Genomic DNA, 18,310 nt, shown 5'->3' on the forward strand with positions numbered 1-18,310 from the left:
AGGAGGGAGGAGACATTACTTGTAGTTGGGTTATAGTAGTAGTGGAGGAGGGAGGAGACATTACTGGTAGTTGGGTTATAGTAGTGGAGGAGGAGGAGATATTACTGGCAGTTGGGTTATAGTAGGGGAGGAGGGAGGAGACATTACTGGTAGTTGGGTTATAGTAGTAGAGGAGGGAGGAGACATTACTGGTAGTTTGGTTACAGTAGTGAAGGATGGAGGAGACATTACTGGTAGTTTGGTTATAGTAGTGGAGGAGGGAGGAGACATTACTGGTAATTAGGTTATAGAAGGGGAGGAGGGAGGAGACATTACTGGTAGTTGGGTTATAGGAGGGAGGAGACATTACTGGTAGTTGGGTTATAGTAGTAGTGGAGGAGGAGGAGACATTACTGGTAGTTGGGTTATAGTAGTGGAGGAGGAGGAGACATTACTGGTAGTTGGGTTATAGTAGGTTAGGAGGGAGGAGACATTACTTGTAGTTGGGTTATAGTAGTAGTGGAGGAGGAGGAGACATTACTTGTAGTTGGGTTATAGTAGTGGAGGAGGAGGAGATATTACTGGTAGTTGGGTTATAGTAGTGGAGGAGGGAGGAGACATTACTGGTAATTAGGTTATAGAAGGGGAGGAGGGAGGAGACATTACTGGTAGTTGGGTTATAGGAGGGAGGAGACATTACTGGTAGTTGGGTTATAGTAGTAGTGGAGGAGGAGGAGACATTACTGGTAGTTGGGTTATAGTAGTGGAGGAGGAGGAGACATTACTGGTAGTTGGGTTATAGTAGGTTAGGAGGGAGGAGACATTACTTGTAGTTGGGTTATAGTAGTAGTGGAGGAGGAGGAGACATTACTTGTAGTTGGGTTATAGTAGTGGAGGAGGAGGAGATATTACTGGTAGTTGGGTTATAGTAGCGGAGGAGGGAGGAGACATTACTGGTAGTTGGGTTATAGTAGTGGAGGAGGGAGGAGACATTACTGGTAGTTGGGTTATAGTAATGGAGGAGGGAGGAGACATTACTGGTAATTAGGTTAAAGTAGGGGAGGAGGGAGGAGACATTACTGGCAGTCGGGTTATAGTAGAGGAGGAGACATTACTGGTAGTTGGGTTATAGTAGTGGAGGTGGAGGCGATATTACTGGTAGTTGGGTTATAGTAGGGGAGGAGGGAGGAGACATTACTGGTGGTAGTTGGGTTATAGTAGGGGAGGAGGGAGGAGACATTTCTGGTAGTTGGGTTATAGTAGGGGAGGAGGGAGGAGACATTACTGGTAGTTGGGTTATAGTAGGGGAGGAGGGAGGAGACATTACTGGTAGTTGGGTTATAGTAGGTTAGGAGGGAGGAGACATTACTGGTAGTTGGGTTATAGTAGGGGAGGAGGGAGGAGACATTACTGGTAGTTGGGTTATAGTAGTAGTAGAGGAGGAGGAGACATTACTGGTAGTTGGGTTATAGTAGTGGAGGAGGAGATATTACTGGTAGTTGGGTTATAGTAGTGGAGGAGGGAGGAGACATTACTGGTAGTTGGGTTATAGTAGTGGAGGAGGGAGGAGACATTACTGGTAGTTGGGTTATAGTAATGGAGGAGGGAGGAGACATTACTGGTAATTAGGTTATAGTAGGAGAGGAGGGAGGAGACATTACTCGCAGTTGGGTTATAGTAGGGGAGGAGACATTACTGGTAGTTGGGTTATAGTAGTGGAGGTGGAGGAGATATTACTGGTAGTTGGGTTATAGTAGGGGAGGAGGGAGGAGACATTACTGGTAGTTGGGTTATAGTAGTAGTGGAGGAGGGAGGAGACATTACTGGCAGTTGGGTTATAGTAGGGGAGTAGACATTACTGGTAGTTGGGTTATAGTATGGGAGGAGGAGGAGATATTACTGGTAGTTGGGTTATAGTAGGGGAGGAGGGAGGAGACATTACTGGCAGTTGGGTTATAGTAGGGGAGGAGGGAGGAGATATTACTGGTAATTGGGTATATAGTAATGGAGGAGACATTACTGGTAATTAGGTTATAGTAGGGGAGGAGGGAGGAGACATTACTGGTAGTTGGGTTATAGTAGTGGAGGAGGGAGGAGACATTACTGGTAGTTGGGTTATAGTAGTGGAGGAGGAGGAGACATTACTGGTAATTAGGTTATAGTAGGGGAGGAGGGAGGAGACATTACTGGTAGTTGGGTTATAGGAGGGAGGAGACATTACTGGTAGTTGGGTTATAGTAGTAGTGGAGGAGGAGGAGACATTACTGGTAGTTGGGTTATAGTAGTGGAGGAGGAGGAGACATTACTGGTAGTTGGGTTATAGTAGGGAGGAAACATTACTGGTAATTGGGTATATAGTAGGGGAGGAGGGAGGAGACATTACTGGTAGTTGGGTTATAGTAGGGGAGGAGGGAGGAGACATTACTGGTAGTTGGGTTATAGTAGGGGAGGAGGGAGGAGACATTACTGGTAGTTGGGTTATAGTAGGGGATGAGGGAGGAGACATTACTGGTAGTTGGGTTATAGTAGGTTAGGAGGGAGGAGACATTACTGGTAGTTGGGTTATAGTAGGGGAGGAGGGAGGAGACATTACTTGTAGTTGGGTTATAGTAGTAGTGGAGGAGGAGGAGACATTACTTGTAGTTGGGTTATAGTAGTGGAGGAGGAGGAGATATTACTGGTAGTTGGGTTATAGTAGTGGAGGAGGGAGGAGACATTACTGGTAGTTGGGTTATAGTAGTGGAGGAGGGAGGAGACATTACTGGTAGTTGGGTTATAGTAATGGAGGAGGGAGGAGACATTACTGGTAATTAGGTTAAAGTAGGGGAGGAGGGAGGAGACATTACTGGTAGTTGGGTTATAGTAGTGGAGGTGGAGGCGATATTACTGGTAGTTGGGTTATAGTAGGGGAGGAGGGAGGAGACATTACTGGTAGTTGGGTTATAGTAGGGGAGGAGGGAGGAGACATTTCTGGTAGTTGGGTTATAGTAGGGGAGGAGGGAGGAGACATTACTGGTAGTTGGGTTATAGTAGGGGAGGAGGGAGGAGACATTACTGGTAGTTGGGTTATAGTAGGTTAGGAGGGAGGAGACATTACTGGTAGTTGGGTTATAGTAGGGGAGGAGGGAGGAGACATTACTGGTAGTTGGGTTATAGTAGTAGTGGAGGAGGAGGAGACATTACTGGTAGTTGGGTTATAGTAGTGGAGGAGGAGATATTACTGGTAGTTGGGTTATAGTAGTGGAGGAGGGAGGAGAAATTACTGGTAGTTGGGTTATAGTAGTGGAGGAGGGAGGAGACATTACTGGTAGTTGGGTTATAGTAATGGAGGAGGGAGGAGACATTACTGGTAATTAGGTTATAGTAGGAGAGGAGGGAGGAGACATTACTCGCAGTTGGGTTATAGTAGGGGAGGAGACATTACTGGTAGTTGGGTTATAGTAGTGGAGGTGGAGGAGATATTACTGGTAGTTGGGTTATAGTAGGGGAGGAGGGAGGAGACATTACTGGTAGTTGGGTTATAGTAGTAGTGGAGGAGGGAGGAGACATTACTGGCAGTTGGGTTATAGTAGGGGAGGAGGGAGGAGATATTACTGGTAATTGGGTATATAGTAATGGAGGAGACATTACTGGTAATTAGGTTATAGTAGGGGAGGAGGGAGGAGACATTACTGGTAGTTGGGTTATAGTAGTGGAGGAGGAGGAGATATTACTGGTAGTTGGGTTATAGTAGTGGAGGAGGGAGGAGACATTACTGGCAGTTGGGTTATAGTAGTGGAGGAGGGAAGAGACATTACTGGTAATTATTTTATAGTAGGGGCGGAGGGAGGAGACATTACTGGTAGTTGGGTTATAGTAATGGAGGAGGGAGGAGACATTACTGGTAATTAGGTTATAGTAGGAGAGGAGGGAGGAGACATTACTCGCAGTTGGGTTATAGTAGGGGAGGAGACATTACTGGTAGTTGGGTTATAGTAGTGGAGGTGGAGGAGATATTACTGGTAGTTGGGTTATAGTATGGGAGGAGGAGGAGATATTACTGGTAGTTGGGTTATAGTAGTGGAGGAGGGAGGAGACATTACTGGCAGTTGGGTTATAGTAGTGGAGGAGGGAAGAGACATTACTGGTAATTATTTTATAGTAGGGGCGGAGGGAGGAGACATTACTGGTAGTTGGGTTATAGTAATGGAGGAGGGAGGAGACATTACTGGTAATTAGGTTATAGTAGGAGAGGAGGGAGGAGACATTACTCGCAGTTGGGTTATAGTAGGGGAGGAGACATTACTGGTAGTTGGGTTATAGTAGTGGAGGTGGAGGAGATATTACTGGTAGTTGGGTTATAGTATGGGAGGAGGAGGAGATATTACTGGTAGTTGGGTTATAGTAGGGGAGGAGGGAGGAGACATTACTGGCAGTTGGGTTATAGTAGGGGAGGAGGGAGGAGATATTACTGGTAATTGGGTATATAGTAATGGAGGAGACATTACTGGTAATTAGGTTATAGTAGGGGAGGAGGGAGGAGACATTACTGGTAGTTGGGTTATAGTAGTGGAGGAGGAGGAGATATTACTGGTAGTTGGGTTATAGTAGTGGAGGAGGGAGGAGACATTACTGGCAGTTGGGTTATAGTAGTGGAGGAGGGAAGAGACATTACTGGTAATTATTTTATAGTAGGGGCGGAGGGAGGAGACATTACTGGTAGTTGGGTTATAGTAGTGGAGGAGGAGGAGATATTACTGGTAGTCGGGTTATAGTAGTGGAGGAGGGAGGAGACATTACTGGTAGTTGGGTTATAGTAGGGGAGGATGGAGGAGACATTACTGGCAGTTGGGTTATAGTAGTGGAGGAGGAGGAGATAATACTGGTAGTTGGGTTATAGTAGTGGAGGAGGGAGGAGACATTACTGGTAGTTGGGTTATAGTAGTGGAGGAGGAAGGAGACATTACTGGCAATTGGGTTATAGTAGTGGAGGATGGAGGAGACATTACTGGTAGTTGGGTTATAGTAGGGCAGGAGGGAGGAGACATTACTGGTAGTTGGGTTATAGTAGGGGAGGAGGGAGGAGACATTACTGGCAGTTGGGTTATAGTAGGGGAGGATGGAGGAGACATTACTGGCAGTTGGGTTATAGTAGTGGAGGAGGAGGAGATAATACTGGTAGTTGGGTTATAGTAGTGGAGGAGGAAGGAGACATTACTGGCAGTTGGGTTATAGTAGTGGAGGATGGAGGAGACATTACTGGTAATTGGGTTATAGTAGGGGAGGAGGGAGGAGACATTACTGGTAGATGTGTTATAGTAGGGGAGGAGGGAGGAGACATTTCTGGTAGTTGGGTTATAGTAGGGGAGGAGGGACTAGACATTACTGGTAGTTGGGTTATAGTAGGGAGGAGACATTACTGGCAATTTATTTATAGTAGGGGGAGGAGGAGACATTACTGGTAATTGGGTTATAGTAGGGAGGAGACATTACTGGTAGTTGGGTTATAGTAGTGAAGGAGGGAGGAGACATTACTGGTAGTTTGGTTATAGTAGGGGAGGATGGAGGAGACATTACTGGTAGTTGGGTTATAGTAGTGGAGGATGGAGGAGATATTACTGGTAATTGGGTTATAGTAATGGAGGAGCTAGGAGACATTACTGGTAGTTGGGTTATAGTAATGGAGGAGGGAGGAGACATTACTGGTAGTTTGGTTATAGTAGGGGAAGTGGGAGGAGACATTATTGGTAGTTTGGTTATAGTAGAGAGGCGACATTACTTGTAGTTGGGTTATAGTAGTAGTGGAGGAGGGAGGAGACATTACTGGTAGTTGGGTTAAAGTAATGGAAGAGGGAGGAGATATTACTGGTAATTGGATCTATAGTAATGGAGGAGGGAGGAGACATTGCTGGTAGTTGGGTTATAGGAGGGAGGAGGAAGGAGACATTACTGGTAATTGGGTATATAGTATGGGAGGAGGGAGGAGACCATACTGGTAGTTGGGTTATAGTATTGGAGGAGGGAGGAGACCATACTGGTAGTTGGGTTATAGTATTGGAGGAGGGAGGAGACCATACTGGTAGTTGGGTTAAGTATTTATGTAATGTATTGCTCTTGTTTTCCAGTGGATGGTCCCAACAATACAGAACTCGATGAAACCGTTTCGGGTAAGTGTGTATGTAGTAAATATGGAGCAATGTCTGAATTAGTCTAAAGGTGCCCATCCACTAGTAGACATGAAAACGACATTGTAATCGTACAGTCGTTTGTTAGTCTGTGATGAGCCTGCACTGAACTTGCAGTTGTTCAGTGCAGGCTCATCAATCATCTGAAAATCTGAACCTGACGTTCTCGTCAGATTGTCCAGCATGTTTGCACGATGATATTTGTCTTAACGACCATGCGGACACCCGCATCACTGGTCGTGTAAGACCTTTTTACAAACGATCTGCAAACTATTTATGAACGATGTAATTATCGTTCAATCGCTCGCATAAATCGTCTAGTGAATGGGCACCTTTAAAGTTGTATAACAGGTTCCCACCTACCTCCCCCATATTACCGCTCCCTCCATGTGTGCTGCAAATGTCAGATCCCCACATCCGCTGCTGTCAGCCGCTGTGTGCGCCGTGGTATATTTCACATATCTGTATTTAGGGGGAAAAAGTGTGATCGTCTTATTTTTATATAAAACTATTATTTAAAAATAAATATTTCTCTATCCTGCTATAACACGGGGTATGGGGGCTGGGGTAAGCATTTCTCTATCCTGCTATAACGCGGGGTGTGGGGGCTGGGGTAAGCATTTCTCTATCCTGCTGTAACACGGGGTGTGGGGGCTGGGGTAAGCATTTCTCTATCCTGCTGTAACTCGGGGTGTGGGGGCTGGGGGTAAGCATTTCTCTATCCTGCTATAACTCGGGGTGTGGGGGCTGGGGTAAGCATTTCTCTATCCTGCTATAACTCGGGGTGTGGGGGCTGGGGTAAGCATTTCTCTATCCTGCTATAACTTGGGGTGTGGGGGCTGGGGTAAGCATTTCTCTATCCTGCTATAAGACGGGGTGTGGGGGCTGGGGTAAGCATTTCTCTATCCTGCTATAACACGGGGTGTGGGGGCTGGGGTAAGCATTTCTCCAGCCTGCTATAACACGGGGTGTGGGGGCTGGGGTAAGCATTTCTCTATCCTGCTATAACACGGGGTGTGGGGGCTGGGGTAAGCATTTCTCTATCCTGCTATAACTCGGGGTGTGGGGGCTGGGGTAAGCATTTCTCTATCCTGCTATAACTTGGGGTGTGGGGGCTGGGGTAAGCATTTCTCTATCCTGCTATAACTTGGGGTGTGGGGGCTGGGGTAAGCATTTCTCTATCCTGCTATAACTTGGGGTGTGGGGGCTGGGGTAAGCATTTCTCTATCCTGCTGTAACTCGGGGTGTGGGGGCTGGGGTAAGCATTTCTCTATCCTGCTGTAACTCGGGGTGTGGGGGCTGGGGTAAGCATTTCTCTATCCTGCTATAACTCGGGGTGTGGGGGCTGGGGTAAGCATTTCTCTATCCTGCTATAACACGGGGTGTGGGGGCTGGGGTAAGCATTTCTCTATCCTGCTATAACACGGGGTGTGGGGGCTGGGGTAAGCATTTCTCTATCCTGCTATAACTCGGGGTGTGGGGGATGGGGTAAGCATTTCTCTATCCTGCTATAACTCGGGGTGTGGGGGCTGGGGTAAGCATTTCTCTATCCTGCTATAACTTGGGGTGTGGGGGCTGGGGGTAAGCATTTCTCTATCCTGCTATAACTCGGGGTGTGGGGGCTGGGGTAAGCATTTCTCTATCCTATAGCATGTGGTGTGGGGGCTGGGGTAAGCATTTCTCTATCCTGCTATAACTCGGGGTGTGGGGGCTGGGGTAAGGTTTTCTGCTGATTCCTCCCGCTACCCCCTCCACCATTTTTGACTTCAGATTCTCTTTGTGCCTGTGGAGTACGGAACGTTTTATTTTTGCTGTTTAGGCTGCAGGATTTATGTTTGTATTATAGCTCAGTCTCCTAGTGGCAGAGGGGGAGGGGTCACTTCCTTTTAGCGGGACTGGGGACCTCCTGGCACAATCTGCTGCACCACAAGGTGCCCTTGACCTCGCTCCATGAGCTGCAACTGTCTCTATTTAAGCGATTAAGAAGGTTTTGCAGCAAGTCCGCCCCGACCCATCACTAGGTCCTGCAGGGACGGGTGGCCCTGGACTTACTATCATTGTGGCTGGTTTCTAGCTAATGTTATGTCACAGTATTCTCTCCACGTCATTAGATTGGTGAGACGGAGTACTGACATACTAGCAGGAGGTGTTATACCCCGATACTCTCACCATGTGGTGAGACGGAGTACTGACATACTAGCAGGAGGTGTTATACCCCGATACTCTCTCCATGTGATGAGACGGAGTACTGACTTACTAGCAGGAGGTGTTATATCCCGATACTCTCTCCATGTGATGAGACGGAGTACTGACTTACTAGCAGGAGGTGTTATATCCCGATACTCTCTCCATGTGATGAGACGGAGTACTGACATACTAGCAGGAGGTGTTATACCCCGATACTCTCTCTATGTGATGAGACGGAGTACTGACATACTAGCAGGAGGTGTTATACCCGATACTCTCTCTATGTGATGAGACGGAGTACTGACGTACTAGCAGGAGGTGTTATATCCCGATACTCTCTCAATGTGATGAGACGGAGTACTGACTGACTAGCAGGAGGTGTTATACCCCGATACTCTCTCCATGTGGTGAGACGGAGTACTGACATACTAGCAGGAGGTGTTATATCCCGATACTCTCTCCATGTGATGAAACGGAGTACTGACTTACTAGCAGGAGGTGTTATACCCCGATACTCTCTCCATGTGGTGAGACGGAGTACTGACTGACTAGCTGGAGGTGTTATAACCCGATACTCTCTCCATGTGATGAGACTGAGTACTGACTTACTAGCAGGAGGTGTTATACCCCGTTACTCTCTCCACGTGGTGAGACGGAGTACTGACTGACTAGCAGGAGGTGTTATACCCTGATACTCTCTCTATGTGATGAGACGGAGTACTGACGTACTAGCAGGAAGTGTTATATCCCGATACTCTCTCCATGTGGTGAGACGGAGTACCGACTTACTAGCAGGAGGTGTTATACCCCGATACTCTCTCCATGTGATGAGACGGAGTACTGACGTACTAGCAGGAGGTGTTATACCCCGATACTCTCTCTATGTGATGAGACGGAGTACTGACGTACTAGCAGGAAGTGTTATATCCCGATACTCTCTCCATGTGATGAGACGGAGTACTGACGTACTAGCAGGAGGTGTTATACCCCGATACTCTCTCTATGTGATGAGATGGAGTACTGACGTACTAGCAGGAGGTGTTATACCCCGATACTCTCTCCATGTGATGAGACGGAGTACTGACGTACTAGCAGGAGGTGTTATACCCCGATACTCTCTCCATGTGGTGAGACGGAGTACTGACGTACTAGCAGGGCACTATTCCCATAAATTTGTTCATTTTTGTTTTTATCATGAATTCTGGATTAAAATGAAAAGTGGAAAAATAAAACTACAGTAATTGTATCAAATAAACATGTGGGCCTGATTGTGACCCGGCTGCTTCTCCTGATAACGGCAGACTGCGCGTACGCCAAGGCGCAGACACGCCAGGCCCATTTATGAGGTAAGCAAGGCCGGAAGGTTTGCTTCAGGCGTGACCTGGTCTTTCCATCCATGAAGTGGGCGTTTCTGGGCGGCCACCCTAAGAATGCACAGAAAATAGACGTCTGGTGGGATTGTTCTGGGCCAGACATCCGCGCTAGTCTGAGGAGTGTGTATGGCGAAGGGGCGAATCTTTTACACCCAGCGTGGGACTGGTGCAAGTGATGATACTAATAATGGCAGTTGCGGACAGAGGGCCTGATTTACACCCGCTTGCAAGCGCTATGCGCTCACAAGCGGGTCGATGGTGGGGCTTTGCGCACGCATGCCCCGGAGCGAGAGAGAAATTCTCTCGCTCCGGTGCTCGCTATAAACGGGGCGGCTGTCGATGTTGATTGACAGCTCGCCCCGTTTTGTAGGCGGGGTGGGGCTGGACAAACGGAAGCGTTCCCGAAGGAATGCCTGCCGTTTGTGGGCGGCCCTACTGACGACACGAGTGATGTCATTAGTGAGCTTCCGGCTCTATTAGAGCCGGAAGCTCACTGGGGCATGTGGCAGACAAGACCCTACCACAAGGGTCTCGTCGCAAGGCCGATGGTCGCGACCATCACCTGGCCGCTCGCTAAAGCTGTGGGTGGTCCTGAACAAAGCTGCTGCCCTGCGAATGAGCGAATGCTCGCTTTTTGTGAGCGGCTCTGAATCAGGCCCAGAATACGATACTCATGAAGCCGTATGGATACTTACATTAGCGTAAGGCGTGGATCTTGCTGACGCAGCTTTGCGTCCTGCTCAGAATGAGGCCCCCGCTGATCACTCTGTAACGCTCTCTCATCTGTTCCTCTGTCCCCAGGACATGGATTACTCCAGGATCATTGAGCGTCTCCTGAAGTTGGCGGTACGTACAGCTGGGTTCTCTGCCCGTCCTATCCCCGCGTCTGTACCGTATGTACAGTCGGGTGGTTTCCGCTGGGACTGGCAGGGCTTCATTAACTGGTCTCTCTTACAGGTCCCCAACCACTTAATTTGGTTGATCTTCTTCTACTGGTTCTTTCACTCGTCCATGAACTTTGTGGCTGAGTTGATGCGATTTGGGGACCGAGAGTTCTACAGGGACTGGTGGTGAGTGACGGGCTGGGCGGATGTTCAGGACTATTCTCGCCACAGCTGGGCTAAGATAGCGGCTCGGATGGCCCAGGGCGGTTACTTGGTGGGCTGGGTAATGTCTGCAGTATCGTCCGGTCTGTAGTTTATTTGGTCTCTTAATTCCTCAGGAACGCTGAGACTGTGACCTACTTCTGGCAGAACTGGAACATCCCCGTACACAAATGGTGCATCAGGTAACCTGAGCGTGTCAGAGACGTGGGTGTCTGAGGGGAGGGAGCCGCGCAGCGCCAATTGTGAAGTTTATATCTGCATTCATTTGACCTGAAGTGCCCTAAGAATAGATACAGAGACTACATAGATACAATAGACATTACATTTGTTGTAGAGCGGCCAGAACTGCCCCCTCGTCTGCCTTGCGTAGGGAAACGTGGTTGAGCCCACGCGATGAGCGGCCCTATAATAGCACGGCGAGTGTTTCCTGAATACTACAGCACAATAAGTATTGGAGAAAATAAATACTGTATTACATGGACAACATACAGCTTCCACGCCCGGCACTCAGCGCACGGTGTGCTGCTCTCGCTGGTACTAATGAGACCGCTCCCCTGGTGTCTGAAGCAGCCAGTGAGGAGACCACAATGATTTGTAGCAGAGTAACCAGGAGAGGGGGTGATGTCAGGGGGCCGGCGAGACGTGCGTCATACTGCGGGAGGCAACAGGGGGGTGTGTGTGTGTGTGGGGGGGAGGGTGTGTGTGTGTGTGGGGGAGGGTGTGTGTGTGTGTGGGGGAGGGGGTGTGTGTGTGGGGGAGGGGTGTGTGTGTGGGGGAGGGGGTGTGTGTGGGGGAGGGGGTGTGGAGGGTGTGTGTGGGGGGGTGGGAGGAGGTGTGTGTGTGGAGGGTGTGTGTGGGAGGTGTGTGGGTGTCTAGGGGGTGTGTGGGGGTGGGGAGGGTGTGTGTGTGTGGGGAGGGTGGGGGTGTGTGGAAGGTGTGTGGGGGTGGCGGGGTGTGTGTGGGGGGGTGTGTGTGGGGGGGGTTGTGGGAGGGGTTGTGGGAGGTTAAGGGGTGTGTGTGGGAGGTTAAGGGGTGTGTGTGTGGGGGGGAGGGTGTGTGTGTGTGTGGGGAGGGTGTGTGTGTGTGTGTGTGGGGAGGGTGTGTGTGTGGGGAGGGTGTGTGTATGTGGAGGATTGTGTGTATGTGGAGGATTGTGTGTGTGCGTGAGGTGGGTGCGGGGGGGGGGGGTGTGGAGGGTGTGTGTGTATGGGAGGGGGTGTGTGTGTGTGGAGGGGGTGTGTATGTGAAGGGTGTGTGTGGAGGGGGTATGTGTGTGGGGGGTGGGAGGTGTGTGTGTGGAGGGGGTGTGTGTGTGGAAGGGGCTGGGGGGGGGTAGTGTGTGTGGGAGGTGTGGGGGGGAGGGTGTGCGTGGGGGGAGGGTGTGTGGGAGGTGTGTGTGTGTGGAGGGGAGGGGGGGGAGGGTGTGCGTGGGGGGAGAGTGTGTGGAGGGTGTGGGTGCGGGGGTGTGTGTGTGGGGGGGTGTGAAGGGGGTGTGTGGGGAGGGGGTTTGTGTATGGGAGGGGGGGTGTATGTGGGAGGGGGTGTGTATGTGAAGGGTGTTTGTGGAGGAGGTGTGTGTGTGTGGAGGGGGTGTGTGTGGAGGGTGTGCGGGTGGGGGTGTGTGTGTGAAGGGCTATGTGGGAGGGGTGTGTGTGGGAGGGTGTGTGTGGGAGGTGTGTGGGAGTGGGTGTGTGGGAGGTGTGTGTGTGGAGGGGGTGGGAGGTGTGTGGGGAGGGTGTGTGTGTGGGGAGGGGGTGTGTGTGTGGGGAGGGGGTGTGTGTGGGGGGTGTGTGGGAGGTGTGTGTGGGAGGGAGGTGTGTGTGGGGGGGTGGGGAGGGTGTGTGTGTGTGTGTGTGTGTGTGTGTAGGGTGTGTGTGTGTGTGTGTGAGGTGGGTGCGGGTGTGTGTGTGTGGAGGGGGGGTGTATGTGGGAGGGGGTGTGTATGTGAAGGGTGTGTGTGGAGGGGTTGTGTTTGTGGAGGGTGTGTTTGTGTGTGTGTGTGTGGGGGGTGTGTAGGAGGGTGTGCGGGTGGGGGTGTGTGTGTGAAGGGCTGTGTGGGAGGGGGGTGTGTGGGGGCGGTGGGAGGGTGTGGGGCACTGTGTGTGGAGGGGGTGTGTGGAGGGGGTGTGTGTGTGTGTGTGTGTGGAGGGGGTGTGTGTGTGGAGGGGGTGTGTGTGGGAGGTGTGTGGAGGGGGTGGGAGTGGGTGTGTGGGGGGTGTATGTGAAGGGGGTGTGTGTGTGTGGGGAGGGGGTGTGTGTGTGTGTGTGTGAGGTGCGTGTGTGTGTGTGTGTGAGGTGCGTGTGTGTGTGTGTGAGGTGCGTGTGTGTGTGTGTGAGGGGTGTGTGTGGGAGGTGTGTGGAGGGGGTGGGAGTGGGTGTGTGGGGGGTGTATGTGAAGGGGGTGTGTGTGTGTGGGGAGGGGGTGTGTGTGTGTGTGTGGTGAGGTGCGTGTGTGTGTGTGTGAGGTGCGTGTGTGTGTGTGTGAGGTGCGTGTGTGTGTGTGTGAGGGGCGTGTGTGGGTGGTGTGTGTGTGGAGGGTGTGTGTGTGTGTGGAGTGTGTGTGTGTGGAGGGTGTGTGTGTGGGGGGGGGTGTGGAGGGTGTGTGTGTGGGGGGGGTGTGGAGGGTGTGTGTGGGTGGGTGGAGGATTGTGTATGTGCGTGAGGTGGGTCGGGAGGGGGTGTGTATGTGGGGAGGGTGTGTGTGTATGGGAGGGGGTGTGTATGTGGGGAGGGTGTGTGTGTATGGGAGGGGGTGTGTATGTGGGAGGGGGTGTGTGGAGGGGGAGGGGGTGGGGGTATGTGTGTGGAGGGTGTGTGTGGGGGGGGAGGGTGTGTGTGGAGGGGGAGGTGTGTGTGGGGGGGGTTGTGGGAGGGGTTGTGGGAGGTTAAGGGGTGTGTGTGTGGGAGGTTAAGGGGTGTGTGTGTGGGGGGGAGGGTGTGTGTGTGTGGGGAGGGTGTGTGTGTGTGTGTGTGTGGGGAGGGTGTGTGTGTGGGGAGGGTGTGTGTATGTGGAGGATTGTGTGTATGTGGAGGATTGTGTGTGTGCGTGAGGTGGGTGCGGGGGGGGGTGTGGAGGGTGTGTGTGTATGGGAGGGGGTGTGTGTGTGGAGGGGGTGTGTATGTGAAGGGTGTGTGTGGAGGGGGTATGTGTGTGGGGGGTGGGAGGTGTGTGTGTGGAGGGGGTGTGTGTGTGGAAGGGGCTGGGGGGGGTAGTGTGTGTGGGGGGGAGGGTGTGCGTGGGGGGAGGGTGTGTGGGAGGTGTGTGTGGAGGGGAGGGGGGGGAGGGTGTGCGTGGGGGGAGAGTGTGTGGAGGGTGTGGGTGCGGGGGGGTGTGAAGGGGGTGTGTGGGGAGGGGGTGTGTGTGTGGGGGGGTGTGAAGGGGGTGTGTGGGGAGGGGGTTTGTGTATGGGAGGGGGGGTGTATGTGGGAGGGGGTGTGTATGTGAAGGGTGTTTGTGGAGGAGGTGTGTGTGTGTGGAGGGGGTGTGTGTGGAGGGTGTGCGGGTGGGGGTGTGTGTGTGAAGGGCTATGTGGGAGGGGTGTGTGTGGGAGGGTGTGTGTGGGAGGGTGTGTGTGGAGGGGCTGTGTGTGGGAGGTGTGTGGGAGTGGGTGTGTGGGAGGTGTGTGTGTGGAGGGGGTGGGAGGTGTGTGGGGAGGGTGTGTGTGTGGGGAGGGGGGGTGTGTGTGGGGGGTGTGTGGGAGGGAGGTGTGTGTGGGGGGGTGGGGAGGGTGTGTGTGTGTGTAGGGTGTGTGTGTGTGTGTGTGTGTGTGAGGTGGGTGCGGGTGTGTGTGTGTGGAGGGGGGGTGTATGTGGGAGGGGGTGTGTATGTGAAGGGTGTGTGTGGAGGGGTTGTGTTTGTGGAGGGTGTGTTTGTGTGTGTGTGTGTGGGGGGTGTGTAGGAGGGTGTGCGGGTGGGGGTGTGTGTGTGAAGGGCTGTGTGGGAGGGGGGTGTGTGGGGGCGGTGGGAGGGTGTGGGGCACTGTGTGTGTGGGGGAGTGTGTGTGTGGAGGGTGTGTGTGTGGAGGGTGTGTGTGTGGAGGGGGTGTGTGTGGGAGGTGTGTGGAGGGGGTGGGAGTGGGTGTGTGGGGGGGTGTATGTGAAGGGGGTGTGTGTGTGTGGGGAGGGGGTGTGTGTGTGTGTGTGTGTGAGGTGCGTGTGTGTGTGTGTGAGGTGCGTGTGTGTGTGTGTGAGGTGCGTGTGTGTGTGTGTGAGGGGCGTGTGTGGGTGGTGTGTGTGTGGAGGGTGTGTGTGTGTGTGTGGAGTGTGTGTGTGTGGAGTGTGTGTGTGTGGAGGGTGTGTGTGTGGGGGGGGGTGTGGAGGGTGTGTGTGTGGGGGGGTGTGGAGGGTGTGTGTGGGTGGGTGGAGGATTGTGTATGTGCGTGAGGTGGGTCGGGAGGGGGTGTGTATGTGGGGAGGGTGTGTGTGTATGGGAGGGGGTGTGTATGTGGGGAGGGTGTGTGTGTATGGGAGGGGGTGTGTATGTGGGAGGGGGTGTGTGGAGGGGGAGGGGGTGGGGGTATGTGTGTGGAGGGTGTGTGTGGGGGGGGAGGGTGTGTGTGGAGGGGGAGGTGTGTGTGGGGGTGTGTGTGTGAGGTGGGTGCGGGAGGGGGTGTGTGTGTGGGTGGGGTGTGTGGGTGGGGAGGGGGTGTGTGTATGGGAGGGGGTGTGTGGAGGGGGAGGGGGTGTGTATGTGAAGGGTGTGTGTGGAGGGGGAGGGGTTGTGTTTGTGGAGGGTGTGCATGTGGGAGGGATGTGGGAGGTGTGTGTGGGGGGGTGTGTGTGTGGAGGGAGTGTGGGGTGTGTGTGTGGGGGGGGTGTGTGAAGGGCTGTGTGGGAGGGGGGTGTGGGGGCGGTGGGGCAGTGTGTGTGTGAGGGAGTGTGTGTGTGGAGGGGGTGTGTGTGGAGGGGGTGGGAGGTGTGTGTGTGGGAGTGGGTGTGTGTGTGGGGGTAGGAGGGGGTGTGTGTGTGGGGAGGGGGGGGGTGTGGGGAGGGGGGGGTGTGGGGAGGGGGGGTGTGTGTAGGGAGGGTGTGTTTGTGGAGGGTGTGTGTGTGGGAGGTGTGTGTGTGTGTGTGGAGGGTGTGTGTTGGTGGGGTTGTGGGAGGTGTGTGTGTGGTAGGGGGTGTGTGGTGGGAGTGTGTGGGAGTGTGTGTGGGTGTGTGTATGGGGAGGGTGTGTGAGGTGGGTGCGGGAGGGGGTGTGTGTGGGGGGGTGGGGAGGGTGTGTGTGTGTGTGTGTGGGGGTGTGGATGGTGTGTGTGTGGGGGGGGGATGGAGGGGGGTGTGTGTATGGGAGGGGGTGTGTGTGTGGAGGGGGTGTGTTTGTGGGAGGGGGTGTGTTTGTGGAGGGTGTGGGAGGTATGTGTGTGGGGGTGGGGTGTGGGGAGGGGATGTGGGGGCGGTGGGGGGAGGGGTGTGTGTGTGGAGGGTGTTTGGGAGGGGGTGTGTGTTTGTGAGTGTGTGTGTGGGGGGGTGTGGAGGGTGTGTGTGTGGGGTGGTGTGTGTGTGGAGGGGGTTGTGGAGGGTGGGGGTGTGTGTGAAGGGGTGTGTGGGGGCGGCAGGGAGGGTGTGTGTGTGTGGGGGAGTGTGTGTTTGTGGAGGGTGTTTGGGAGGGGGTGTGTGTTTTGTGAGGATGTGTGTGTGGGGAGTGTGTGTGGGGGGGGGTGTGGGAGGGGGTGTGTGTGTGGGGGGGGGTGTTCGTAAGGGGCTTGTAAAGTAGAAAATCCTCTATGTTGGATGTGTGTAATGTGATGTGAAGCTTCAATAAAAAGATATTTAGAATAAGTAGAAGATATGAACCGTTGTTGATGCTCATGGCGGTTACCAAACCATCGCTGACCACTTCCATCAATCCATGGTCTGCGAGTGGCGTACAGATACAGTCACCTTACTTGTTGCTCTTCCCACAAGAAATCCATCGTAAAACAATATGCACCGTATTGCAGGAGGTCTCACAGACCCCCGATACAAAGGCTAACGATCCGCTGTTCATGAGAATACGCTAACAGGAGAACGTAGGGCAGGGGTCTTCAACCTTTGGCCCTCCAGATGCTGTGGAACTACAAATCCCAGGGTGCCCTGCAACAGTTTTAGCATGCTGTTATATCAAAATGGTGGCAGGGCATGCTGAGATGTGTAGTTCCACAGCAGCTGGAGGGCCAAAGGTTGAAGACCCCTGATGTAGAGCAATAGTGGCTTGTAAGGGAACCAGCCAAGTGGGACTCCAGGAGGCCCATAACGTGACCTACGCCAGACAGAGAGTCCTGCCCGGCACAGGAGGCTGTTCTGTGGATGGATGAGAGCTTTCACTCTCCATCACGTCAGTCAGACTTACTAGGTATATATATATATATATATTTTCAAGGGTTGTGAGACTTTGGCGCCCTCTAGTGTAAAATCCGATCTACCACTGTATTGTAGTTTTAAACTTTTTTCTTTACCAGTAAAACTCCCATATAGCAGCTGCCAGAAAAAATAAAAAAGATAATGAACGTGTATTCATAAAAAAAAGTTATACGCATGTAAATACCACCCCCCACACGTGATACATTTCTTAATCCAGCAGCTCACTCTGGTGTGTAAAATTATATATAAAGTGCACTCGTCTCACTCTTTCTACAACAAAAGGGCTTATGTGCAACAAATGAAAAAAGTATAAAAGATGTAAAAAATAGCAGCAATCTATTCAAGCGCACCGTGCCTGTGCAAAGAGAAAACTGCAAACCGTAAATTCCAAGCGCACCGTGCCTGTGCAAAGAGAAAACTGCAAACCGTAAATTCCAAGCGCACCGTGCCTGTGCAGAGAGAAAACTGCAAACCGTAAATTCTAAGCGCACCGTGCCTGTGCAAAGAGAAAACTGCAAACCGTAAATTCCAAGTGCACCGTGCCTGTGCAAAGAGAAAACTGCAAACCGTAAATTCCAAGCGCACCGTGCCTGTGCAGAGAGAAAACTGCAAACCGTAAATTCCAAGCGCACCGTGCCTGTGCAGAGAGAAAACTGCAAACCGTAAATTCCAAGCGCACCGTGCCTGTGCAGAGAGAAAACTGCAAACCGTAAATTCCAAGCGCACCGTGCCTGTGCAAAGAGAAAACTGCAAACCGTAAATTCCAAGCGCACCGTGCCTGTGCAGAGAGAAAACTGCAAACCGTAAATTCCAAGCGCACCGTGCCTGTGCAGAGAGAAAACTGCAAACCGTAAATTCCAAGCGCACCGTGCCTGTGCAAAGAGAAAACTGCAAACCGTAAATTCCAAGCGCACCGTGCCTGTGCAAAGAGAAAACTGCAAACCGTAAATTCTAAGCGCACCGTGCCTGTGCAAAGAGAAAACTGCAAACCGTAAATTCCAAGCGCACCGTGCCTGTGCAAAGAGAAAACTGCAAACCGTAAATTCCAAGCGCACCGTGCCTGTGCAAAGAGAAAACTGCAAACCGTAAATTCTAAGCGCACCGTGCCTGTGCAAAGAGAAAACTGCAAACCGTAAATTCTAAGCGCACCGTGCCTGTG

At 52.3% G+C, this 18,310-nt stretch overlaps 1 protein-coding gene across 1 annotated transcript in view; it reads left to right on the forward strand.

Annotated features, from left to right (window-relative positions):
* The window catches only part of DGAT1 (diacylglycerol O-acyltransferase 1), a 117,609-nt gene that overhangs the window by 62,341 nt on the left and 36,958 nt on the right, over positions 1–18,310 (forward strand). The window contains exons 11-14 of the mRNA XM_088448593.1: positions 6,084–6,125; positions 10,505–10,549; positions 10,661–10,773; positions 10,926–10,991. Of these exons, the coding sequence (XP_088304719.1) occupies positions 6,084–6,125; positions 10,505–10,549; positions 10,661–10,773; positions 10,926–10,991 (266 nt within the window). The remainder of the gene's footprint in view (positions 1–6,083; positions 6,126–10,504; positions 10,550–10,660; positions 10,774–10,925; positions 10,992–18,310) is intronic.

This window comes from Taudactylus pleione, unplaced genomic scaffold (assembly GCF_031769625.1).
Source record: "Taudactylus pleione unplaced genomic scaffold, aTauple2 ptg000460l, whole genome shotgun sequence".
In the NCBI taxonomy this organism is placed as follows: Eukaryota; Metazoa; Chordata; class Amphibia; order Anura; family Myobatrachidae; genus Taudactylus; species Taudactylus pleione.